General features: G+C 56.5%; 7 protein-coding genes across 7 annotated transcripts; 4 read left to right on the forward strand and 3 right to left on the reverse strand.

Annotated features, from left to right (window-relative positions):
* Positions 1-1010: 1010 nt before the first annotated feature.
* INS49_011527 (uncharacterized protein) lies at positions 1011-2974 on the forward strand (the record flags this gene model as incomplete). Its single annotated transcript, XM_043172240.1, has 3 exons — positions 1011-1385; positions 1458-2900; positions 2960-2974. 3 exons carry the CDS (start codon positions 1011-1013, stop codon positions 2972-2974), a joined length of 1833 nt encoding a protein of 610 aa, XP_043023985.1.
* Positions 2975-3697: 723 nt separating this feature from the next.
* On the forward strand, positions 3698-5101 carry INS49_011528 (uncharacterized protein; the record flags this gene model as incomplete). The annotated part of the gene is made up of 2 exons (XM_043172241.1): positions 3698-3785; positions 3870-5101. 2 exons carry the CDS (start codon positions 3698-3700, stop codon positions 5099-5101), a joined length of 1320 nt encoding a protein of 439 aa, XP_043023986.1.
* A 253-nt stretch (positions 5102-5354) lies between these two features.
* On the reverse strand, positions 5355-6282 carry INS49_011529 (uncharacterized protein; the record flags this gene model as incomplete). Its single annotated transcript, XM_043172242.1, has 2 exons — positions 5355-5707; positions 5790-6282. The coding sequence occupies 2 exons, from the start codon at positions 6280-6282 to the stop codon at positions 5355-5357; spliced, it is 846 nt and encodes a 281-aa protein (XP_043023987.1).
* Positions 6283-8089: 1807 nt separating this feature from the next.
* Positions 8090-8632, forward strand: INS49_011530 (uncharacterized protein; the record flags this gene model as incomplete). Its single annotated transcript, XM_043172243.1, has 1 exon — positions 8090-8632. One exon carries the CDS (start codon positions 8090-8092, stop codon positions 8630-8632), a length of 543 nt encoding a protein of 180 aa, XP_043023988.1.
* A 717-nt stretch (positions 8633-9349) lies between these two features.
* INS49_011531 (uncharacterized protein) lies at positions 9350-12285 on the reverse strand (the record flags this gene model as incomplete). Its single annotated transcript, XM_043172244.1, has 3 exons — positions 9350-10751; positions 10803-12033; positions 12090-12285. 3 exons carry the CDS (start codon positions 12283-12285, stop codon positions 9350-9352), a joined length of 2829 nt encoding a protein of 942 aa, XP_043023989.1.
* Positions 12286-18871: 6586 nt separating this feature from the next.
* On the reverse strand, positions 18872-20046 carry INS49_011532 (uncharacterized protein; the record flags this gene model as incomplete). The annotated part of the gene is made up of 3 exons (XM_043172245.1): positions 18872-19446; positions 19521-19890; positions 19963-20046. The coding sequence occupies 3 exons, from the start codon at positions 20044-20046 to the stop codon at positions 18872-18874; spliced, it is 1029 nt and encodes a 342-aa protein (XP_043023990.1).
* Positions 20047-22968: 2922 nt separating this feature from the next.
* Positions 22969-24711, forward strand: INS49_011533 (uncharacterized protein; the record flags this gene model as incomplete). Its single annotated transcript, XM_043172246.1, has 4 exons — positions 22969-23445; positions 23626-23982; positions 24143-24232; positions 24298-24711. The coding sequence occupies 4 exons, from the start codon at positions 22969-22971 to the stop codon at positions 24709-24711; spliced, it is 1338 nt and encodes a 445-aa protein (XP_043023991.1).
* Between the last annotated feature and the right edge of the window lie 1295 nt (positions 24712-26006).

Consider the following 26006-nt stretch of genomic DNA (forward strand, 5'->3'; position numbering starts at 1 on the left):
GAGCAACGCCATGCTCGCCTGCTCACACGCGACACTCCCAGGATGCTGGGCTTCGGCTTGTGGGGACGCATGGCCAAGCACCTTGAGCACCGCGGTCTGGCTGTCTGGCAGGTCGGGATGCTGGGGTCTACGACTCAGGGGTTGGGCGGCCCAGAGAGAGGCTTGATCACTGAAAGTTTTGAGGCCGGATCCACCGGTGACGACGCTCCTCCCCCCCTTGCGGTGTTACCGCCCACCCAGGATCCGATCCCCGATGGGATTGTCGACTCAACCCCCCCCCCCCCCCGGCGCATCACACACTGCTGAGCCGCGCTCGTCAACAACCCGCCCTCCGCAGAAACCCACCCTGTCCTGTCCTGTGTCGCGCAGGGCTGGCGTGTGCTGGGTGCTGACTGCTTGGGCCAAGGAGTCCGGGTGGGTTCTTGGCTCGCTGATCTCTTCTCTCGTTGTACATACAATCATGTGCCTCCCAACTTCCTGAACACATCCCACATTGTCCTCCTCTTGGCTTCTGGCTCGCCTCTCTACAGCACTCCGCCTTTCCTTCCGGCACAACCACCATTGTCTCCGTGCTTCCTGGGCCCCATCTTCTTGTTCCCGGTCTCTTCCCAGGCGCCCTACCACTCGAGCACGCGACCTGTTGCCCTTTCTGTACGACCCGCCACCTCAACACACTCGCCTCGCATCACATCTCATACCCCGAGCTTCCGGGGGTCGCACCAGTCCTACAGGCCTTGGCAGCCGAGCAAACGTCACCGAGCGGCGTCTCCTGGCAGCCGATGCCACAGGGCATCAACCGGCCTCTCACTGCGCATTCCGCCAATTCCTGAATTTTGGTTTTCTCACGGCGAACTACTGTGCGGTTACCAGAGGCGAACGACGATAAAGGGTTTGTCAGCCTCTCATTCGGTCAACAAATAGAGCCCGTGTTTTGGGCCGTTGTTTCCCTTGTGTCACACCCTGCAAGACCAGGACAGAACTAGATGCTGAAGTCGCAAAAACAGGCCGACATGGCCCAGCAGGAAAGTTCCGGGCAGCGCCTGAGAGACACGCCATGCATCCAATCCCTCCTCGGCTTCTTCTTTAACAAGGGCGTCAGGGGCGGCCCCAAGATATTCCTAAATCTGGCCGCCGTGCTGCTTGGCCTGCTGCTCGTGATAAAGCTCATGCCGCAGGGGCTGAGCGACAGCGCGTTGAACTCGATACCCCACGACCTCTGGGCCGGGGAGGCCGAAGAAACTCTGCCGACAGTTGATAGTGAGGATGACAGCATACCTGGCGGTTTGAGGATAGTCGTGTTTGGGGAGAACGACATCGGCACGCCGATCGGGCAGAATCAAGAGGTCGAGGGGAACAAGTCTTGGACTGAGGCGCTCTGCGTTCAGGTAAGTCATCACGATCCCCCGCTGACCATCACCACACTGGGGCACAATCTAAGGCGTTACTCCCTCTTCTAGCTGGAGTGCTCCAAGCACATCACCATGGCGCCGTCACCCGATTCTCCCGCGTGGTCCGTCAGCTCCAAGGCTCTGTATGCCCACGGCGTGGAGAGCGTACTTAACGAGACGTCAGAAACGTCCAGCCCCGGCATGGATTACTCGTACCTGTCGACCCTTTATGCCCCCAAGTGGCAGACACTCGACCTGAAGGACCAAGTCGACCGGTTCCTCGCCATGCCCAAGCCACGTCACGCGCCGAAGGAGACGCTGTGGGTCTTCAACTTTGGCTTCTGGGACGTGTGGTCGTTATCGGCCATGCCGATCCCCGCCGGAAAGACTGCTGCAGACGCCATGACGAAAGACATATTTGAGCAGATCGAGCGGCTGTACGAGGCTTCGACGGATTTCCGATCGATCGCATGGTCTGACACCAACTACGTCCCAGCTCCGCCCGAGCCGGAGACCAGCCCCGAGGCGGACAGCGAGGAGCCACCCGCCGAGGGGCCGACTGAGAAGAGGAACGAGGGGAGCGCCGAAAATGGATCAGAAGCGGAGACCAATGCTGAAGACACGACCGAGTACTTCCGGCTCCTGATACCTCGCGTCATGGACCCGTCCCTGCTGCCGGGTTGGCGCGACCTCAGGGCGCAGCTCCCCAAGGCGCACTCCAAGGCCGAGCAGATGCGCAACTCGGCCGAGCTGACGGAGCACTGGAACGACCGCATCGTCGACGGGCTGGTGGAGTGGGTCAGGAAGGAGAACAGGAAGGCTGGCGAGGAGGAAAGCAAGGAGGGCAAGAGGGCCGAGCTAGACGCCGCCGCCGCCTCTTCCTCACCCCTCGCCGATACCCCCGCGACCCAGACGGCAACCCAAGGCAAGAACGTCGACATGGCCGCGCCCCAGAGCAGGCCCAGCCCGGTCCGCGACGGCTACGCGTACAACATGGCCAACTACGTGCTAGACGCCATGGTGGAGCGGCAGCTACGCAACGCACGGCTGCGGGACGGGGCCGGTCGCGGCGACGGGGCCGTCGAGGACGGGTACCGCGACGTGACCAACTCGTGCGTGGAGCGAGTCGACACGGCGCTGGTGGCCATCTCGGTGCAGAGCGGCGTGCGGCTCCAGATCCCCAACGAGGAGATCGGCGGCGACGTCCAGGTGCCCAGCGCGACGAAGCCGGAGAACCAGGATCAGGAGCAGCAGGTGAGGAGAAGTAGGAGCAAGCGTGGTGGTGAGGAGAAGGAAGAGAAGAAGTCGAAGGTGGACTCGGCAGACGGCGCAGTCGACCTGGCGGCCAAGGCGGCCGACACGGTCAAGGTGTGCCAGATCCCCAGCGACTACCTGTTCTACACGCCGTTCGCGCTGTCGCAAAAGGCCATCGGCGAGATCGCCATCCAGACCGCGGACATGATCCGCAACAACGAGACGATCAGGGGCAAGCTGCAGGCTCAGATGGACAAGGTGAGTGGCGCGGCGGCTTATTGACAGAATTCAGGAGCACGTGCTGACAGGAACAACAGATTAACGGGTCATGAACGTGATGCCATGCGGATGATTCGACTTGGAGTTCGAGGGTTTCATCCGGTGTCTCGGATCTCAGACATGTACGGGAGGGAAATGGTATCATCACAAAGGTATTGCATTGGGCGGTGTTTGGGGTTATTTAACTGGCAGGACTCCCAATTCGGGCTGTCCGTTTGCTTTTGGGCGTTGAAGTCGACATATACGTATGTCTAATTTTATTTGACACATGATCAAAATCCAGGCAACATATAGATTTATATATATGTATGCCATCGAAGAGTGCCTGTCCAACTCCGAATTACGAGTGTAGGCGTGCGATGTGCCTGTTGCTGATGCGCCAACGACCGTCTCGATAAACGGCTAAACATAACAAGCTTTTTGGCGATGTAACCTCGCCCCCATGATTATAACTCACTCGACTGGGCAAAATGTGGAGTGGTACGGCATAGAGTATGTTCTGCCGACATCTCGAAGAATCCTTCGACTCCTGTCCATGTCAGGGTGCAACCCTTAGATTGCCCCACCCCCTGCCCAAGGCGACCGGCTATCGGCAACCACCCTTACATTCAGGGTCCGGCTTATCGTAGACAGACGTCACACGAGCAAGCCACGAGCTCCTTTCATCGCCTTCTCCCCGTCCCGCCTTAATATGCCTTCCGTCCCACAACATAGACCGTAGACAAGAGGGCCATACAAGAATGAGCCCGTCGCCATCCTCATCCGGACTCCTACCCATGCCTGGAACTCCAGCCTGGCGCGCGAGGATCGCCAGCGTCTTCCGCAATGCCGACGCCCACGTCCTGGTGGCCTTCTGGCTGTTTGGTACGCGCACGCCCAGCTCTTTCCTGAGGAGCGCAGGCACACAGAAACATGCATGAGCTGATGGTACTCTCCTCCCCACAATAGGCCTCATCAACAATGTCCTCTACGTGATCATCCTGTCCGCCGCGCAGGACCTCATCGGGAACCTGCCCAAGGGCATCGTCCTGCTTGCCGACGTGATGCCCTCCTTCGTGATCAAGCTCGTCGCCCCCTACTTCATCCACCGTGTCCCCTACGCCGTGCGCATCCCCATATTCGCCGGCATCTCCGCCACCGGCATGCTCCTCATCGCGCTCACGCCGGCCACGGGCTCCGTCCCCGTCAAGATGCTGGGCGTCGTGCTCGCCAGCCTGAGCAGCGGCGGCGGCGAGCTGAGCTTCCTCGGCCTGACCCACTACTACGGCCACATGAGCCTCGCCGCCTGGGGCAGCGGCACCGGCGGCGCGGGGCTAGCTGGCGCGGGCCTGTACGTGCTGCTCACCACCTGGCTCGGCTTCAGCGTCAGGGACAGCCTGCTCGCCTCGGCCTTCCTGCCCGCCGTCATGCTGCTCAGCTTCTTCGTCATCCTCCCACAGGGGCCACTGCGCCAGAGCGCAGCTTTCAAGAGCTACGAGGCCCTTCCGGAGCAGGACCTGGCCGAGGACGACGTCGACGACATGCCCGCGGGCAACGCCTCGTCCAGCCTGCTGGCCCCGGGTCCCGCCGTCGCAACCACCGCCTACTCCGCCCACCCGGAAGGGCACAGCAGCGGGTCCTTCGTGGCGCACCTGCGGCGCGCGAGGTCGCTGGTGATCCCGTACATGCTCCCGCTGTTCATGGTCTACGTCGCCGAGTACACCATCAACCAGGGCGTCTCGCCGACGCTGCTGTTCCCGCTCGAGTCCTCGCCCTTCGCCGAGCACAGGGACTTCTACCCCTTCTACAACTTCCTCTACCAGTTCGGCGTCTTCATCTCGCGCTCGTCGACGCCCTTCGTGCGCATCCACCACGTCTACATCCCGTCCTTCCTGCAGGTCGGCAACCTGGTCCTGCTGACCCTGCACGCCCTGCTCAACTTCATCCCGACCGTCTACATCGTATTTCTTGTCGTCTTCTGGGAGGGCCTCCTCGGCGGCGCCGTGTACGTGAACACCTTTGCCGAGATTATAGAAAACGTGCCGGTCGCAGAGCGCGAGTTCAGCCTCGGCGCGACGTCCGTGGCTGACAGTGCCGGCATCTGCCTCGCTGGATTTATCGGCATGGCTGTAGAGGTGTGGCTGTGTGATTGGCAGGTCCGGCATGGGAGAGACTGGTGCAGGAACATCAAGGTGGGCTGAAGGCGGACAGGATCTACGTCTCCGGTCGCAAAGTTGGCCTTCAGTCTCGTCATTCACCAACATTTGATGGTTAGAAACATAGAAGCTCAACAGAGCACTCAAACTCTTGAACACTGTTCATAAACTTCAGGATCTCATCCCGCCCGGTTCAAAAAGGTGGGTATATTGTCAATGGACGAGTGGTGAAAACACATCCCCAACGCCTGCCCTATGCCAAACTCCGCTCACTGGAGCCAACCACGGCCCAAGGATCTCACCTGGCCTCCCGGCGGCACCAGTTCTCCGTCCGATGGACGATATGCAACCGCGGCGCCGTCCAGCCCGGGTCCTCCTCCTCCGCCCTCCGGAACGCCGCCCGCACCAGAGCCCAGATGCGCTTTACCTCGGTGCGCTTCAGCCTCCTGAGCCCCTTGAGCGTCGACGGCTCCGGCCAGCCGTGCTCGTTGAAGTCCACCAGCAGCGTCAGCAGCCTGAGCTCGGGGAACCTGCGCACGAACCTCACGCCGTCGTCCACGGCCGAGTCGACCCAGCACGGCCGCAGCCCCCAGTTCATGACGAGGCTGCGCAGGCCCGAGTATGCCGCGACCTCGGCGTCGTTGATGTCGTCTACGGTTGGAAGTCAGCGAACCTGACTCGACATGGGGGGGGGGGGCATGTGCAGAAAGCAGGGGTTGGAAATAGCACTCACAGCCTCGGTACACCCATATGGAGTCCTTGTCAAAGTCCATATACACGCCCTCATCCTCGCGGCCCCGCGTCTGGACGAGCTCGTACTTCGGGGCGACACTCCCCGTCCGCGCCGACCCTGGCTGCGCGACCAGGAGGCTCCTCGACTCTGCGCAGGCCTGCAGCACCGCAGGCACGCTCCTCTGCAGGTTGTACCTGAACTTGGCGTTGTTCCACGTCCTTGGCACGACCGTCGGCTCGGGGACGGCCGCCTCCCAGATCAAATAGCGGATCTCCAGTGGCAGGCGCTGGAATTGAGGGAACCGTGACAGCAGCTCCTCCGACGGGGCGGAGATGTGGGCCTTTGGTGCGAGGGGGCTGGCCGGCGCCTCGGCCCTGTCCTCGCGGAAGATATGCAGAATATCCGGGCTTATATACTCGTCGACGCTGGCCTTTATATCGGCCTCGGAGATGCTACTGGCTCTCCGGCACTGGGAGACTTGTGTTGTAGCCATCTCCGTTTCCGGGGAATCTTTGCTTGGGCTGTGTGTAGTAAACGGTAGGCTGTCCTGAATAGTTGTTGGAATATGTCCCAGGTGTCTTTTTTGGTGATGCTGTTGTGATGTCGTGGTGACGAGCACGTGGTCGTGTTGCAGCTGATGTAGTCTTGATCGCCGTATGATTCCCCCTTTATGGACTCAAACTTCACAAGTGGCTGCTCATTTTAAAGAAAGAGGGTATTCAGATTGTCATGTGGAGTTTTCGTGGTACTCATCAGAGAATAGACGTAATTAATGGAGTAAGGCGCTGCCTCGTTAAATATGACCGAGTTAAAGTCGTGCGCTTATGGTCGTGACATTGATGGCTTAGGAACAGTGTCGTGAGTCAATATTGTCTAAAGTCTCAGCGGTAAAAGGAAATCAAAAGATATTCCACAACACTCATTATAACACCACAGCCAATTTCCAAGGGGGCTTTTCCCAGTCCCAGAAAACAAAATCCATGTAATCGTCCACCATCAAAGCGTCCCGGTTCTTCCCGGGGGGGATTAGGCGGACGTGGGCATGAAATGGCCACTGCTGGAAGTGTCACTGTGCCCCCCCTGATGCAATCTGCAGCAAGGCAGGGCCAGTTGATGACAGCAAGATAGATGGATCGTGCTCTGATCCGGGCCTCAGGGTTAGAAAAAATGGTGCCACCCGGACCAAGGAGTGCGGTGGGTTATCAGGCCAGAGCTAGACACTCAGGCACAGGCGCAGAGGGCTGGGCCGGGAGGCAGCGGCGTTGCAGGGCTGGCTGGGCTGACTGAATGACTGACTGACTGGCCCCCCCTTGCGCCGCTGTAGCACCTGTGCGGTTTTTCTTGATGCGTTGGACACGGACGCTGCCGAGTCATATGTTTGTTGTGGTACACGTACACGGGCCTGCCTCCGTTTGGCCCTGAAATCTTCGATCTGTACCGCGTAATGAAATCTCACGGCTTTCGGCCCGTCTCGCTGGCGTGTGGGAACATGGACTTGGCAGGTCTGGGACCGGTCTATCACTACTGTCAATTTTTTTTTTTCTTTCTTTTTTCTTTCTTTTTCCCCTAGCCTTCTTCTTCTGCACTGGCGCAGCCAAGAGAATCGCCCGGGAATAAGGTGGAGTGGGAGTCGGTCTCGTATCAGATGCGGCTCCTCCGAGCGGCCTCGGGCGTAAGATGCGTGTCTAATTTGGGAGCCCTAGGTAGGCCTGGGCATACATGGCCATGACAATCGCCAACCTTCGCAGACATGCCAGCCCTTAGCCAGGCGCGTAAAGCTGATGAAGCCCCTTGTCTATTTGTCAAGTGCGAACTGGACAAGACTGTCATGCACTGCAGATACGAACCGTGCACGACTTATGATGCATTGATAAGCAAACCAATGATGCTTTTCCTTGGCCGTTCATGAGCGACGAGATATGGATTCTGTTGAAAGTGTAGTCATTCCCGGCTGTGCAATTGCATTGTTGGCCAGTGTGATGTGATATCGGGCTGAAGCAAAGTCACAGTCAGACGGCTAGATCCGACTGATCGGGTCCGGCGTGCGAAGATCAAAGACCCCCGGTAGCTCGGATGGGCCGCGGCTCCGAGTCCATGTCGTCAACGGCAGACTGGTCCAACTGGCTGCCGAACCTCGGCCACCACCACATCTATCTAGGTGCACACCTTGACTGCTTTCCGCCCCCGTTGCTCAACCTACGTGAACAAGACGGCGAACCACCACCAACTGTACCTGCGGTCCTCTTGGTCTCAATCCAGGACCAATCCACCACCACCACCACCACCAGAACAACAACACGATGCCTTCGATCCGCCTCTTCCCCGGGCCCTCGAGTCTCCGCGCGATCCGCAAGGCAGCCCTCACAAGGCCAGCAGCGCCCCGACCATCACCATCACAGTCGCAGTCACAGACACGGCCACCATCCCTCCTCGCCGCGCGTCCCTACTCTTCAGCCTTCCAACAGGGCCCCTCGCCCCCGCGCCTGCCCCCAGACCAGCAGGCCGAGTTCGAGCGCCTCCAGCGCGCCGTGGCCGACCGCCTCGCGGACCCGACGCCCCTGCCGCACGAGCAGCAGCAGCCCTCCGTATCGCCGGCCTCGACGCCACGGCACACGACCACGCCGGACGGGACAGCTGCGGCAGCTGCAACGGCGGCGACACCATCACCATCATCACCGTCAGCCGACGAGCCCACCACAGGCGGCGTGTGGCGCGGCGCGCCCCCGGAGTTCGACGGCGAGAGGAACCCCAAGACGGGCGAGGTCGGCGGGCCAAAGACCGAGCCGCTGCGGTGGGGCAGCGCAGGCGACTGGAGCTACAACGGCCGCGTGACCGACTTCTGAGCTTGCTGCGGAAGAACAAGAAGGCGGGCATGGACTAGTAGAGGGATGAGCAACCCTCGCCCCGTCCCCCGAAGGGTTGCGCGCATGGTGGCAGTGCAGTTCTCTGTCTGCCGGCGCAAACCAATGATAGTGGTGGTCCGGGGGACATCCTAATACGGTCACGTTGAATGTTGGGTGACTTAGAACCTACTGCACTCGTAGGCAAGCGTGTTGTAGATAGAAAGGCAATACTGCCGGTATGGCTACGTCGAGGTCAAGCCGGGCTGGAATAGGTTCATTCGACCGCAATTTAGTGGCCGGTCCTTTTCAACACAGGCTCTCGCAAAGGCCAGCCTTGTAAATTACCAAGCTGTTGTTTCAAAACTGGCGCATTCTGTTAAAAGAATATTCTTCGTGGTATCCGTAGGTCGTGTACAACAGTACAGAATATTTTCTATCAAGTGCCCGCTCGAGTACGGAATCACGAGCGGGGAGGGAGGGGGCGTGACATGTTGAGCCTTGCTTTCACTCAAAGCAAGCGCTTGGTAGCATACCGAATAAGCTGCCAATGCAGGCAGGCTGCCCATGCCACAGGTATCTTGAAACCCCAGAATCAACCCAAACGCCACATGCTGTCCTGACTTTTAGAAGACAAACAACAACACTTCTAGTTTCAACAACCCAATGCCCTCGACGCTGAGTCCTTCAGCCAAGGCCTCCATCGTGTATGTGTCTGGATCACGCCTCCGCAGGCGGCGTTAGCCTGCTCGCAACTGTTGCCACCGCCGCTAATGTAGCAGCAGCGCTCAGAGCTGCCGGCACGTTTGGGTCATCCCCTGCCCCGCTCACATCACCGACGCCGCTATCGTCGTCCCGGTTGTGCTGCTCATTGCGATCTGCATCTCCACCATTCGCGGCTGGACCCTCCGCGAGGCTGCCCCTTGCCCTGCTTCCTCCAGGGCTGCCATTGTGCGCCTCCTTGTCGCGCCCACCGACGTTTCCAGTATCATCCAGCGTCCGATTCTCCTTGTCACCGGCACTGTCCGCTGCCTTCTTCTTCGGCGCCAATGAGACGATGCCGCTGCCAGTGTTGGGGACCACCCTGACCTCGAACGCCCTGCTCATTTCAACCTCTTGCATTGCCTTCCGCATCCTGTCCCTTCTGGCCTGGCCGCGAAGCCTACTCTGCGGGGCTGCGCCGTTGGTGACAAACCGTACCGACTTGATCATAAAGCTGAGCCCGTCGTGGCTGGACCGTTGTCCATCTCGACCCAGCTTCCCACCCCATTCCCGGCTCTTGATCCCAAAACGTACCGTGGACGCATACTTCTCCAGCTTTGGTAGAATCTGAATCATGATGTGCATGTCTCGGCCTTCGGGTGCCTGCACGGGCCCTGTTGCCAATGGTGCTTCCAAGAAGTCCGGGTTGCTCTGTTGCAGCGGCTCGGCTATTTCCTTGCCTCTGCCTTTCCTGCTGCCTTTGGTCTCCTTGACATCCGCACCGATGCCATCTTCGAGCCCCAGCAGGTTGACATCGACGTCATCAGGCCACTCGCCCCGGATCCATCCACCATGAATGCAAGCTGCAACAACATCTGAATCGTCTGTGTACACATCCGTTCCCCAGAGTGCCCGGCGCGATGTGATTTCAGCTCTCGCAGAAGGCTTAAGGTGCTGCTTCCCAACCTTTACCATCAGGGTGCTTCCTTCCTTGCCTTGGATTGTTGACATTGGCAGGGGTTTAGGCGTGGATTGATACGCATGCCGTGCCTGTCGACCACTTCGACCATCCAGTATCCGTGCCGGTTTTAGAGTGACCTCGTAAATCCAGTCCCCGAGGTGCTCACGTGTCTTGTGCGCCACACTGTCAAGAATCGCCTTGTTCGAGATGATGCGCTTCGGTTTCGGCGGGGCATTGACAGCAGCGTTTGGAAGGTTCGCGGCTGGCTGGGCGTGTGGTTCTCTGATTTGACCGTGAGCGCTGGCTCTTGGAGGAGCATGGTGGTGAGTCATAAGGAGATCTTTCGCAACGCCTGTAGGGGAGGGAAGTGGTGTGGATCCCTTGACGTTCTTGAACGGGGTGACCACAGCCTGCTGGGGCGACACTTGGTCGGGAATGTGATGGTGATGATGATGATGGCTAGCAATGTGAGCGACGTGGGGTAACACAGTCAAATGGGGCGATACGTACTGGTGGTGATGGTGATGAGAGTGAGTCTTTTGGCGTTTGGTTCTGCCCAGGGGGGTACTTCTACCGGTGCTGTCTTCGTCGTTCTTGGTGTCATCATCCTTCGACTTTCTGCGCTTGTTACGGGAAGCACTGTCACGGCTGCCCTTAGGGTCGGAGGTTACGTCTGGCGGTGCATGCTCCAAATCCTCACGCCGCCCTAGGCCACTACTCGTGAAGGGTAACTGGGCACCGGCCGCGACAGGGCTGGAAACACCTAGGCCACTGACTCCACTCCCAATACCTGAGAACATGCGGCCGAACTCGCTCTTTATGCCAGCCTCGCCTGGAGGACCTTGTATCTGCGGCTGAGCGCCTTGTACGGCTTGTGGGAGCGGGGATATGCGGCCCTTTCGGTTCATTTCTTGGACTCTCAGGAAGTTTTGTTGGTGGGCCATGGGGTGGCCAGGCTCCTCTGCAGCTCGGTGTCGCGGTGAATCGTAGAGCGCGGGGTGACCGTTGCTGTATGCGACAGAAGGTGGGGGCGGACCATCCTCGCCAGGTCGCCGGTGAGGAGGTTGTTGCTGCTGCTGTGGGAGCGCCGCCGCACGATGGCGACTCGGCGACTCGTAAGGCGACGCTTGATGGGCTGCCTGAGGCGCCGGCTGTGAGTGCCCAGGATGAGACGACGGGGGGTAGCGTTCTAAAGGAGGCTGCGACAGAGCTCCTTGGTTGCTGTTATATGGAGGTGCACTTGCATGAGGGTATTCGTGTTGTCGGGGTTGAGGTCTCGGCTCCTCGTAGACATGTCGCGGCTGGTCATATGCCGGCCTTTGCCAGTGTGCCTGTTCCCGGGTATCCAAGGGGCGCGAGTACTGCGGCGGTAGCGGTTCCCGTCGCTGCATGCCCGGCGGACCATACTCAGACTGGTGCATGGCATGCTGCCTTCCAGGATCGCCCCCTGAGGTCGTTCTCTCCCTCCTTTCACGATCCCGTAGTTCCATCTCCCTCTCTTGCCTTTCTCGCTCGAACATCAACCTGTCCTCCTCGTGCTTGACGATAATGAGACGCTCCGGGTTGTATTCTCCTCCATGCCTCGGCTCTTCGCGCCTTGGATACATTTCGGGGTGCCCTGGCCTTCCCATCTCCATTTGACGAGAAGGCGGTGGGATGTTGGGAAATGACTTAGGCTGACTGCTTGGCCGAGGAGGGGGCCCAGGTGGTCCTGGGAGTCTCTGGAAGTCCCTGGGGTGCTCTGTGGGGCCCATTGGCGGAGGAGGGTGTCGATACGTGTCCCGTGGCGTGCCGTACCTTTGCATCTCCGGTGTGAGATGAACACCATGTGGCGAGCCAGCAGCGGCTCGAGGGTCCCGTTGATCCCGCGGGTCTCCTCGCGGGTCTCCTCGCGGGTCGGTACGGGGATCTGCGCGTGGGTCTGCTCGCGGATCTCGAGCTTCATATATTCGTTGATGTTGTTCGGGTGTGTGGGGTCTTCGGTAAGGGGCATACTCGGCGGAGATTGAGGCCATTCTCGGAGAGGCATGTACACCGGACGTGTAAGAGGGCGCGGATACGGCAGCTGACGATGCCGGGGGAGGGTAGGAAGGCGCAGCCGAATCTCGAGGTCGTGGGCCAAGCATATAATTCAACGACATTGAGCTCCCCTGACTGCCTCCTCTCTGTATAGAATCCAGGGCCGGAAGCTCGCGGCCTCCCGGAGGGAATGCTGTAGGCGGCCCGCTAGAAATGGGCGATGGCCTCGGAGCAGGCAAGCTATATGGCCCTCCTGGCCCCATCTGTAGACCCGGGCCCCCAGGGCCTCCAGGACCCTGACCAGGCTGGGGAGGCGAGCCCGGAGGTGGCATGGCGCGGTTCATGGGCGGCGCAGGGGTGACAGAGGAGGAGCTCTGGTGTCGCGAGTGGTTCGAAGGGGTGAGAGAAGCGCCATGGTCATAAGGACGGGAGGAGGGAAAATAGTGAGGGTCGGAGGGTCGCCGTTGGAGGTTCTCGGGAGGGTATGCAGCGCTGGCTGAGGAGGGTGGTTGTGTGTGCTGCCCTGGCTGCTGCTGTCTCTCTATCGCGTACGAGGTCTGGGCGGGAGTAGCAGAAGCTGAAGAAGGCGTTGGGGGAGGCAAGGTCTGTCGAGTATAAAGTGGAGACTGTGCGTTGCGCGAGAACGGTAGATTGGGCGGTTGCGCCTGTCTTTGATCTCGAGGATCCATTTTGAAGGTTCTTCGAGATCGGTGACGACAAAGACAGCCAAGCCACCGCGAGGCCAAGCTAGTCTTCCCTTGAGCTTGTGTCGGAGTCGAGGTCGGGAATTGTGCCCACGCAAGTACGACAAGGAGCGTTTCTGAAGCTGGTTCGACCGGCGCTAGTCAGCAAACAAATGGTGAGGCAGGCCGAGTTCAGGTCCCACGACGACGGCTGGTGATCTCAAAGGCTGGGTGGCATGGGCGGTAGTAGCAGGGCCTGTGTGATGGAAGAGGCCTGTCGCGAAGCATTAGTGGAATGCTGAAGACGGGTGAGATGGTTGCCCTGAAACAGCGGTCGGCCGGTGGTTGAAGCTGACGCTGAACGCTGGAAGCTGGCGCTGCGAGGGTGCGGGTGCAGGCGTGGTGTTGAAGATTGCAAGATGCCGCAGATTGATGCAGATTGTTTGTGTGTGTGTGTGGGTGTTTGACGCGGAGAGGACCTGGAGTGGAGTGGAGTGGAGTGAGCCTTGGTGAGTCTGAGGTGGACTGCATAGGTGTGGGTCATGGGTCATGCTCCGTGATGCATGCTCTGGATGGCCAGGACTGTGTCTGTCTCTGTCCGTGTCTTGCGTCTGTGTCCGCCTGTCTGGCGTTGCGACAAACCTTGGAAGGGGAAAATATGGGGAAAGCGGCAATGGGGCCTGCCTTGGTGCCAGGGAAAGAGCAAGGGGCAAGCGCAAGGGCAGGGAACGGCAGGGAAGAGCAGGCGAGCGAGAGGGAAGGGACGTTGCAGGGGGTGGAGGGACGCATGTACTGTACGATGTCACTTGTCATGTTGAGGTCAGTCAGCAACCCGCACGTCCCCCCGTACGGGACAACGCAGACTAGACCATGTACATATCATGTAGCGGCACTACGCGAAGCAACTGTGCATGCAACGGCGCGCGACTGGAACGGTACCTGCCAGACACTCCCAGGCACGAACCTAGGTAGTCTACATCTGTGCTCACCAGTGGACAGGGCAGGACCACCACCGCCCGCCCGCGCACGCACACACACACACACGCACACAAAAAGACTCATGCCCCCAAAGTCAAGCAGACAGCTATAGATAGCCTCCATCGGTACACGGTAGTGTCGAGGCAGGAGGAGGTGTTGGGTGGCTGCATGGCGCGATTGCAAAACCTGAAAAGCATGCACGCACAGAGAGAGGTGCAAGCAAAAGCTTTGAGCTGCGAGTGAGTGAGCTGCGACAGGGGGTAATCGATCAGCGAGGCCCAGGACGGCGCTAGGCAGGTCAGATGTGGAGCTCATGGGACAGGGATGTGCCTGCAAGGAGGCGAGAGACCAGAATGCCATCATTCCAGGTTCTTGACGTTGGTCTCGATGTTTGTTTGTGCGTGGGTTGGGTTGTGTGCCTGTGTGGGTGCACTGCATGCTGTGCTGCACCCGTAGCAATGAAAAAGACGTGCTCTAATTACCGTGTGATCAGAAGCCGAACAACTGGCGGGCCATGACAATACATGCGTACATGCCATGCCTGGGTGCAGTACACGCTCCTGAGAATGGACGGCCAGGAACCGTAGACCCCCTCCATCCCCTTCCCCTTCTCCAGAGACAAGCCGCCCAGTTTCAGCAGACCGCCATTCGAGACCTGCGCTGCGGTCAATCATTATATGCAAGCAGGCAAGCTGAGATAACCAAGAAGAGTGGGGGGGTGTGGTTGGATGGGATGGTTGGTTAGCGGATGGCAACGGATGACGGGAGGGTGGTCTCGGGTCGGGTCTGACTGACTGATTGATTTGCCAGGGCCTGGACCTGGGCCCCGGACCGGAGCTGACCTGGGAGCAGGGGGGTGGAGCTACCCAGTTCCGCCGGGTCTGCCAGTCTGCCAGCTGCCACTCTGGCGTGGCTACACTGCGCCGTAATAGACTGGAGCTGATGATCGCCCTCGATTTCCATCGCTCTGCCAGGCTGGACCCTTTTTGGGCCCGTACCTTGCCGTCCCGAGATTGGGACACTTGTGCGATGTGTAGGGAAATATGTCGTCGAAGCACGTAGCGATCATCACCGACTAGGACCCACCAACGTGGCGTATGACTTCCACTTTAATTGTTAGCGACATCTCCAAATGTTTGTCTTAGCAGCATGTCTCGAATCGGGCAAGCCTCGAGGACTCAGGCACGCCCATCACATGCGTGCAAGATGCTTAGGTGGTCTACTTAGACACTACAGTATCCGAGTACCTGGCTTGACCACGGTCTGCTTGCTTACTGGATGAAGTTACCCATCTCCTGCCTTCCGTCCCGACTGCTCGATCGGTATTGGGTCTGTTGACAGTCGAGGTGCAGCTTTCATTCACCATCACGCTTTGGGCCGTGTCGTCGCTCTCATGTCAGTATCTCTGTCTCTGTATTGGCGCCAAAGCTTGAGCCTTGGATGGAATGAGCCGTCGTCCTAACCCCTGACCCGGGCTGAGGAGCGTTGCGTCTTTGGCCTTCTCTGCAAACTCTGTTCTCAACTCCCATCATCTCAGTGCTCCCACATCGTCACCCCCTCCTCGCTATGCATGTTTCATGCTGTCAACTAAGGTTCATCCCGCCCTTCTTTGTCCCGGGACAGACCATCGAGCTTGCACGATCCCACAGGCTTGCACCCCGGCCCCTCGGGCGTCCACACCGAACTGGCGACACGACCCTCGCGTCAGGCCCAACCCGGCCGCCGCCTGGGCTCCTGTGTTCAAGTGTTTGATCAGATCAATGCTGCCATGTTGACTCCGCGTCATGCAGGGGATGCATCCAGCTGTGGTTTAACAACAGACTAATAAAAGCCATTCTGCCCTCTCTGTAACACCGTTTGGCATGGCTCCCGGGTCCACGGCAGCCCGGCACATCCTCCCTCCTTCTCTGGACCCCCCCCCCCCCAACACGCTGACTTGCCCATACCTCATTCATCACCTTTCCTGCACAGCAAATCCGGACTGTTTCACTTGTGACATTCTTCTCCGACCAGTCGGCTGCGCACCCTACGGCAATAATGCTCCGAAAGAGCTTTGCGCCATAGGGCCTGACCGCCTTCCACCGTTGCTCTGGTGGTGGGTTCGGCAACACTTCGCGACCTTAGAGAAAACAACTTAGACCTTCCAAGCTGTAAGGCCAGCGCTTTGCATGCAGCATGCATCCGAGCAAGCTCGTGATGTCGGACCACCTCCCAATCCAATTTGGCGCATACTCAGATCTTGATCTTGACCGCGCACTAACCTTCTAAGTGACCTAGCATCGGAGGCTAAACTTTTGCTAGTTCATGGCGCACAGGTGCTTTGCTCGTCCCAGCACCTGCATAGTAAGTACGCTGCATGGATCGTGACGCATAGAAGCGAACGGAGACAATAGACATTATGAACGCAAAACGCTTAATGTGTCCAACAAGTTTTCAACAATTGGTTCAGAACGTCTGAAGTCCAGATAGCTGCAGACTTACCCAGTCAGACTATCTTGATCCACCCAAGTCTATGTTTGGAGTCGTGCTTCTATTGGCTCAGTTGGAAATACTGAAGGTTCCCTGCAAATCACAAGTCCAAGTAGAAGTGGTGAGTGCTCTTTGGTAGTGGAGATCACTTTGGAGGCAATTGAAGACACCTTGCGCCTTGCTTCAGAACCCTGGAACTGGCAGACACACAACGGCCATGTAGATCTTGCAGCCTCCAAGTACAGTAAGCTTTGACTTCTAATTCTCTTCATCCTTGCCTTTCTTTTGGGGGTTGGCTCGTGAGGCCGCTGCCCCAGCGAGGCGATTGTTCAGCACAGGCATATGAAGTGGCCCAACACTCGAGGCAGTCTCTAGGTATCGTAAACAAGGAAAATGTTGTCATTCTTCATGACGGACGGCTCCCGCCTTTCTTGATGTGTGAGGAAATGCCACTGTCAACGGCCGAACCTTCGAGCCCTTTGTCTCTATTCCACCAACACGTTCTCTCTGTGCATGTAACTGATCCGAAATCCTCTCCCTCAATCCTAACACACTTGTGTACCACACCTCATGTAGGATGTGCTTTGAATTTCTTTGTGACTGCCGCATGATAGGGGGTTCTCTTGAGAATCGTCATCCTGACTTGGTCTTTGTTCTCGTCAAGTCACAAGCGGCTCAGGGTCAGGAGGTGCGGGCAACATGAAAACGCACCAGGTGGTACGACCCAGTAAATTTCTTTGGTCAACCCGAGGATCACGCACTATTTTTATCCCAATATGCCCAGAATATGTTGGCAACGCCAAAATGGTTCCAAATAAACCAGCAGCAAAGAAAGATGTATCGTGACTGACGTTGAATCCAGGGTATAACCGCCATGTGCTCTCGGAGAGTTATGACTACTTGCAAAGACGATTTTATTTACGATTGAATTATCGTCAACCAACAAGACCATGGTCAAATGCATTTCCAGGAACAGAAGGAGGATCACAGTCGTCTTTCGATATGTTCAACACGTCATGCGGCTGCAGTCCCTTCGCAAGAACGGCTTTCCTCCACCCGGGCAATTGTGGCTGACGAAAATTGACGTGCTCAGAATTGTCGTCAAGACGTCGAGTACCACAATGTGAATTTATGATCAACTTGATTTCTACACTTCCACTCCGTCTTCCTTGATAGGCTGGATTCGTCTTCCGGTTTTGTGTTCAATATTGTGACACTTTATTGGCTTTTTCACATGGGCTCTCACAAGTCTGACGCTGAAAGTTCCATGCTCTCAACCGGCAGTTCAAACTGAGTGATCTCTGTTTTGATCCTTGATACCCGGTCGTAAAGCACCAAATCTTCACTCTAATCTATGTATCATTCCGACTTGACTTCCGTCTTCCTGGCCGTATCAGAAATTACCGTAACATCCGATTGAAGACCCGTCCTGTTCATCGCTAAGTACAGCAGCAGATGGATATTTTCAGCCGCCCAAATGAACGTTGACCCAAAGACTCGTTCATGAAAGACATTGACTTTGTCTCGTTCCATTGCTGGAAGTAAGGGGACAAGTGCTTGTGAAGAACAATACAGAAAACCAGGCACAAAGGGCCGACCCAAATCAATGCGACAATAGTCAGTGGTGTCTTTAGTCCGCTATTGTCGTAGATTGAATATATAAGCAGGCACGAGGAAGTGTCCAAAAATTGTCAGAGGAAATGCCAACCAGAGTTTGCCTCACTCAACATCTTTACACCTACACTGGCTAACAATCATTCCCTCGGAAGTCACAGCATACCAAGACTATCACCATGTGCAACTCGTTCTCAGAGTACAGCCTTTGTTTAGGGTGCAGCAAACGGTGGGATTTCAGTTATCACACAATCCACTGCCCCGACAGGCGTTGTGGTAAACCCAAGCCAGAGGTCATCCCTCCCCTGGTCAACAACGAGCCGGCCTGTCTCGCATGCAAAATTGCATCGCGCGCGTATGTCAAGAGTTGGCTCGAACAGCACAAGCTTGAACCTCTTTTGTGGAACACAATGAGCAATAGCTGGGACTCTACCTGGACTGCCCCTAATTAGGAGGTAGCCGAGACAATGCCCGGTTGACCAACCTCTGTTTTCAAGACAAAGTTGGTCCATTACGGTAAGTACTTAGGTAGGTCTATTACAGAATACCAATAATTGAGCTAAATTTTGACTTTCCTCACATTTTACATTTTACATTTCCATGTTGTCACCATTTCCACGACGCAGTCCCATGTGAGCTTCAGGTACACTCATGTGGCTTGTCTTCAGACTTTCGTCGTTGTATGTTGAGCAATATAATCTATTTACAGAAGAATGAACCAACTGGAGAATATCTCCCTCTCATGCACCGTCCGTGAATCATGTACGACGAGCTTCATCGTTCACCGTTCAGCATCTCATATTCGCAGCCACTCGCTTACAGGTTGCGAGCAATACGGCTCCTGCGCCTCTTGCACTCGGCAGCGGCGGTGGTAGCCGCGGCGGCAGAAGACTCGCTGGCCGAGGTAGCCACGGCAGCGGCCTGGGTGGTCACAGAGGTCGCGAGGGTGGTGCTGGCGGCGGCAGCCGAAGTGGCAGCGGCAGAGGTAGACGAGGCGGCGGCAGAGGCAGGCGCGGAGCTGGAGGCGGATCCAGAGCCGGGGGTGGCGGCGGGGGCGTCACCGGGGGCGCAGGTCGACTCGCAGTTGGTGCACTCGGAGCCGGCGGTCTTGTTGGAGCCTCCGGCGTAGACGGCGGGGCCGGGGGCGACGTACTCGGTCATGGCCTGGTAGATGTTGATCTCGATACCGGGGTCGGCGGCCTTGTACGCGCCGGGGATGGAGACGGTCTCGGCTGTGGCGGTGCCGTCGCCGGAGACGGTGATCTGGTAGCAGGTCATGTAGAACTGGGCACCGCCCTCGGAGCCGGCGGCGTGCAGGGCGATGGCCTCGGCTCTCAGGAGGTAGTCGCCGGGGGCGAGGTCCTTGGGCACGGGAACGTCCATCTTGCCACCTGTAGCATGAAGAGGTTAGTAAATGAAATGTTTAGAAGAGGACGTTGGTATAATCTCCAGATCGTTAGCTTACAGCAAGTGTTAAGGTCCTTGGTTCCCCAGTTGTCGTCACTGCCAGAGGCACCTCCAGAGGACCAGGTGTCCTCGAAGACCTTGAACCAGGCGGCGTCGGCACCCTCGGCGGAGGCGGCATCGTCGACAGCAGCCATGTACACAAGGACAGGGCCGTAGTGGGCACCTCCAATAGCCTCGTTGGAGCAGCTGCGGTCGTTGGGCTGCTGGTGCATCTCGACGGTCACGGTGCTGCCCGCGGGGACGTCGCACTTGGCCTTGGCCGGGGAGGTTCCAGCGTTGCAAGCCATGTCCTTGGAGGTGACATCCTGAACGGGCGAGTTGCTCAGAGGGATACGCGCACAGGAGGTGTCGAAGTCCGTTCCGTCAACCTTTATGCTCGGTCAGCGAGAGGCCCTCGTATATGGATATTGAATAATCATGGCAGGGCTGGGGAACCATACCCAGAGTTGTTGGAAGGTTGCGTGGGCAGCAACGTTGTTGGCAGCCAGAACAGTGGCGAGCGCAGCGGAAATGGTGTACTTCATCTTGGCGGTATTTGTTGGGTGGTTGGAGAGCAGGATAGTCGACCAGAGACTTCAGATGCAGTCTGTAAGAAAGAATGAGCAAAGAATGTGATATCGCACTGCGATCAAGGTGGACTCAGCCAAAAGAATGAATATCGAACACCGAACGAGCTTGAAGTGTGATGAACTGGGCTGATGGTGTGATCTCTGCGGACAGCCATAGCTATATATCTAACCTCTTCATTCCTCCTGCTCGCCGTTTCTCCGGGACTTGTTCGCCCCCTCGGTCGTCCCACAGAGTCTGCCCCTGAAGCGATATTGCAAGTGTCAAGCAGACAGCTCAGACCTGCATTACCCTGTTGCACTCGGCCTTGGTTCCGAATTAGCGGCTACCCTCACAGGAAACATCCTGTTTGCACGTTTACCCCCCGGATCGCCTAATATGTTTCCAGGCGACTGGCCTGAGATCCGCCGCGGGACGTCGTTTCATGAGGCTCACCTTGGGATAAGCGACTCTTGGCACGTGCTGTGATTGGTGGATTTGAGACGTGGACCCCATACGGTGTCCCTAATTTTCCATCTCGCACGAGACTTCTGGCATGACACCGCTGTTCTTCTCCTTTTGGAGGATGATCCCCTTCCGCCTCAGGAGCTGACAGGTCTGGCCTTCTGGAGTTTGTTCGGCTGATCACCGATCTTGGTGGACGTGGGGACAAACCTTGTCGGAACCTCGGCGCCAACTGCGACAAAGCAATAGTCATTGTGAGATTAGAATGTGAGTAGACTAACAGGCTCGTTCCGAGATCGATCCCACATGTACGTAATGAAGTAACCCATTTCGATGGATCTCGGCGGTTGCGAGCCCCCTTGCGGCTTGACCGACTTCCAGGAGCTCTCAAGGGCGCCTAGGAATGGTGTCCGACGGCGGAACCCAATGTACCATTTCCGGAAGTCACCGACTACCGGTGCTGAATTGTTGTAATTCCTGGCTTACGTCCCGGAGTCTACTGCCGGACACAGCCGCTACCTGCCGGGTCTGCTGTGCACGATCTATATCTATCTGCGAGTTGCTTGAGAATCGACTCAAGTGCGAACAACCAAATCTGATCGACTCCTCTTTTTGCTCCCACGCATCAATCCAAAATTATTTGTTTCAGTAGTCATGCGCGTCTGTGGGAGTTTTTTACTCACAGTTGATACATTCCCGGCGGGCCGGAGTTTCTCGGGGCTATCAGATGTGATAGCTCATTGCAGCCGCATTGCCTTGATCAACACCGGTACACGCACCAAAAATGAATGTTGAAAGGCTTGATGGAATATTCGCTGTTTGAGGTATTCAAGAAAAGTATTTGAAATTATCATTGGGTTTGAGAAACAACTTCAGAGAGTCTGGCCACCTCTGGTCAAAACTATTATGAAAGCCCAGATTCGGAACAGGTGACTTGATTTGGAGTAAAGGCAACAACAGTTCTGAAGCCATAACCCTTGTTTCCAAAGACAGTAGAGCTTCTTCCATAATGATAAGATGTGATCCGTTCCGAACAAGGATTCCCAGGACGTAAGCCATCGCGTGAAAATTGTAGCTTTGGGCAAGGAAGGCTACTCAACCAACGAATCACTGATTGAATGAATTCGGAGGCGAGTTCTGCTTTGGGACACTGTCTCTTCTTCTCCTGAGAACGATACAGAGAGTGTAGGATAATAAAAGCCACAACCACTAATGGTTTGTGGACATGATCACCAAAAAGACAAGTCCTGATGGCAGAGTGTGATGGGAGCAAGAAAAATAGATCATGAATAAGACATGCCCGGTTCCATTCCGCGCCTGTGAGGCAGACCTCACAGGATGACACGACCCCATGTGAGAAACTGTAATGAATGGAAGAGAAAAATAGGGGAGCAGAAGAAAGACAATGAATACTTCGTCATGATTCTGTTAAAAGAGAAAATTAGTTGATGAGTAACAGCGCTACGGCCTTCATATTCACACATATCCACTCAGACATCCGATGGCCAATTATGTAACGAAATCGGCTGAACAAGCGAAATAGAGCAGCACGCTAGCCACGGCTACGTATCACTGTTTGTTTCTGGAATCCGTTGGTATACTGTCATCTTCAGTATTCGAATAATTGAATCAGAACTTCGTTCTCACCTTGCCGAATCTCAGTCCATATTTCTTAAGGCCTTCCACAACTTTCTCACAGCAGAAGGCCCCGTCAGTTACGGAATACTCAACTGTCCACCCTACTAACGAAGGGCAATCACTAGCAGCAGTCTAAACAAACACCAGTGCATCTTTCCGCGTTCTTGGAAAGGCCTCTGTGAGCGCCGTGCTCTATTATATAGCTCATGTTATAATTTGTGGCTTCTGGGCTCAATTACGTGCCCTGGCGCCTGCACCCCCGGATTTCGGTAGCGAGATCCACTGTGAGGCCGAGCCATCCCGCATGGGATGTAACTTCGTATGATTTGTGGAGCACGAGAGTCTTGATGCTGACTCTCACAGGAATTGTATTGGACTCAACAAGGCAATTGTCGCTGCATCTGGCATGCCATGCCCGGTAACCAAATAGAAGAGGCCGTATCACTGAGTGGTGACCCACCCATGATCCCACACGAACCGCACATAGAACAACCATTCAGTCGATGTCCCCCTTAAACGCCTGGTACACATGGAGAAGACGAAACATGACAGGTCTAACAAAACAAAAGGGGGACGAAACATTTCCGTGAGTGCTAGCTGAGCATTATATATACACCAGTCAATTCTATCCCGACATCACCCAAACTTCGTCCCATCGCACTTGGATTCTGCTGCTCTGGCCAAATTCAATCGTCTGCGCCCTGACACTCATTTTAGTCCTTCCTTACTTTGCTTTTGGGCCTACGTTTCAGCTTGTACTCACTCTTTCAAAGCCTCAGAAATAAGCCGTTCCAACAATGCGTGTTTCCTCTATCACCGGTTTGGCTCTCTCGGCCACCACAGCCTCTGCGCAGCTAAATCAGCTCGCCAAGGCCGCCGGGAAATCGTACTTCGGCACCGGCACTGACAACGGCGAGCTCTACGATTCGGCCTACGTCAAGATCACATCGTCGACGGAGAACTACGGCCAATTAACCCCAGCTAATGGTCAGAAGTGGGATCAAACAGAGCCGAACCAAGGATCTTTCTCATTCGCGAATGGAGATGTGGTTCCCAACTTTGCCAAGAAGAACGGGCAGGTTGTGAGATGCCACACGCTCCTGTACCGGTCCCAACTGCCGTCTTGGGTGACGTCGGGAACATGGACGGCCGAGACACTGACCTCGATGCTTGAGACTCATATCTCCAATGTCGCCGGTCACTACAAGGGACAGTGTTACTCCTGGGACGTTGTCAACGAGGCCATCGATGACGACGGGGAGTACCGAGACACAGTTTTCTTCCAAGCTCTCGGAACTGACTATATCCCGCTCGCCTTCAAAGCCGCCGCCGCCGCGGACCCAGATGCCAAGGCAAGTTTCAAGGACTCATTTCAAATGATAAGCAGGATTCTTGCTACGAAGCGACGAAAAAAAAAAGAAAATCCTCGTTACTAACATTCTGGTGTAAATTAGCTGTACTACAATGACTATAACATCGAGGCCACCAATGCGAAGCAGAAGAAGACCGTCGAGCTCGTCAGGCTGGTGAAGGATGCAGGAGAACGCATCGACGGCGTTGGCCTACAAGGACATTTCATCGTCGGCAGCATGAGCTCTCAGGAGGACCTCGAGTCTGTCATGAACGAGTTCGTCGCGGCGGGCGTGTCGGAGGTGGCCTACACCGAGTTTGATGTCAAATTCGACAGCCTTCCCTACGATGACGCAGGTCTCGAGCAGCAGGCACAGGACTACACAACAGTTATCAAGGCCTGCCTCAACGTCGAGGCTTGCGTAGGGTGGACTGTCTGGGACTGGACTGACAAATACAGCGTAAGCAACTTCCTGATGCTGCCTTTACTCTTTCTGCGAACATATCTCTCCCATATTCTCGGGCCTTCCCATCGCTTGCCCTCGGGCAGCCATGCCCTTCTTAACCCTACCGACTTTACAACCTCTTCTGTGCCTGGAAGCTAAAATTTGAATTCTTCAGTGGGTGCCGAACACCTTCCCCGGCCAGGGCGGAGCTTGTCTATATGACGAGAACCTAGAGCCAAAGCCAGCCTTCTTTTCTGTCTCATCGGTAAGTTCCTCCTCTCATATGGAGCCCCAGCGACATGCTTACTAACCGCTCATTGCTACTTCCAGGTTCTAGCTGCTGCCACTTCATCTCCTGTCTCTACTCCAGCTTCCATCAGCAACGTGAAGTCCTCGGCAACTCATGCCATCAGCGCTGTGGCCAGCTCGGCCAGCTCGGCCAACTCGACCGGTGTGATCGCTGCGAACCAGACACAGCCGACTGCTGTTCTGACCAGGCCGACAACTTTGGCCACACTGCCTCTGAGCAGCTCAGCAACAGAAGCTGTCATCTCAGCGAGCCAAGCAATATCCACTGTCGGTCAAGGTTCGGCAGCCACGGCATCGGCGTTGTCCTCTGCTGTTGTTGATCCAGCTTCAGCTGTAGCTGATGCAGCCTCGGCTGTTGCCACTGCAGCCTCGACTGCCGGCCCCTCGCGTGTCCCCTGCTCAAAGAAACGCCGATCGCATGCTCGCAGATCTTAATCAGTATAGGCAGCTTTCACAGAAGTCAGCGCTAGAGTGTTAGGCGTTATCTTCATTATAGTATAGCATGTATATAAACAGTTCTAATGTATTGGTTGGAGAGATGTGAGACGATATTGCAGTTCATAGGCCATTGCCTAATATGAACAAAAATACAAGTCTCCACACGACTTGCCTTGTCAGGAAATCGGACACTTGTGAAGGGTCCAAGACAGAGTAGCAGCCTAGGAAACTGTGGGTTGGCTGGACATCTTCTAGACACCAACATGATGTGGAAGAATGCTGCCTGGTCGAATATACATGCGGGCAAAATCCTCGTTTGGCCGGCGGTGTAATTTTACCGCCATAACACTGAACAGACATGTTGCTGTGCCACAATGCCCTGACAGTAACAACTTGCTGTGGTTGGGCTCGCCGATCGCATTGATAGGACACACGGTACTGAAGGATGTGCCGTGTTGGTGAATCCTTCCTGTATCCAGGCTCCCGTGCAGCTTTTGTGGGCCTTTGGAGGAGAATGACGGCGCTCGGTTTGAGGCCATTAGTTAGGCTAAGAGCCAAGAGCCACGAGCGCCATGCCATGCAGGTACAGTTGGCTGCCTCATGACGCCTCAGCCAGACCGGCTCGAAGGGCTGGCATCAATCCCGGCATGACGCATGGAATGTGCTTTGCATCGTAGCCGGGCCCAGTAAAGTTGAGAATTGTCCCGGGCCGACCGAAGGCAGACAGCACCGACAGTTTGGTTGCGTTGGGTGGCTGAAGCCAAGAGTCGACGCTACTATGCCTAGCTAGGTGACGCACATGAACTTTGCCCTGCAACCCCTGCAGGCCGTGGCCAAACAGAGGCCATCCCAAAGATGAGTCGAGTGTGGCACAGGTGAGGTGCGTGCCTGGGGACTATGGCTGCATCGGTCTGTGATTGCATGAGAGCGCTCTGCAGCTTGCATGTGGCTGCAGGGCACAGAAAGTGTGTGCTTACTGCGGGAGAAACAAACCAGCTTACCGTATGTGTGTGGGGGGACGGTGGACTAGATCTCCAGTACAGTACACACAATGCTACGCCGCGTCCATGCATCCCACAGTCTCACCGTGTTACGACAACCCCCGGGTTTCTTTGGCCCATCCCCGGCCACCCACCTCAGGGCCTCCTCCCCTTTTAGTCACATGCAGGCAGAACTCCCAGCTCTTGTTAGCTTCCCCGGTGGATCGAATCACAAAGCAGAGTTGACGAGAGGTGCCTCCATCGCGTGACGGCACATGTACATACGCACAAGTCTGTCGGGGCGCACTCGTC

This window comes from Diaporthe citri (genome assembly GCF_014595645.1).
Source record: "Diaporthe citri strain NFHF-8-4 chromosome Unknown scaffold_5, whole genome shotgun sequence".
Classification (NCBI taxonomy): Eukaryota; Fungi; Ascomycota; class Sordariomycetes; order Diaporthales; family Diaporthaceae; genus Diaporthe; species Diaporthe citri.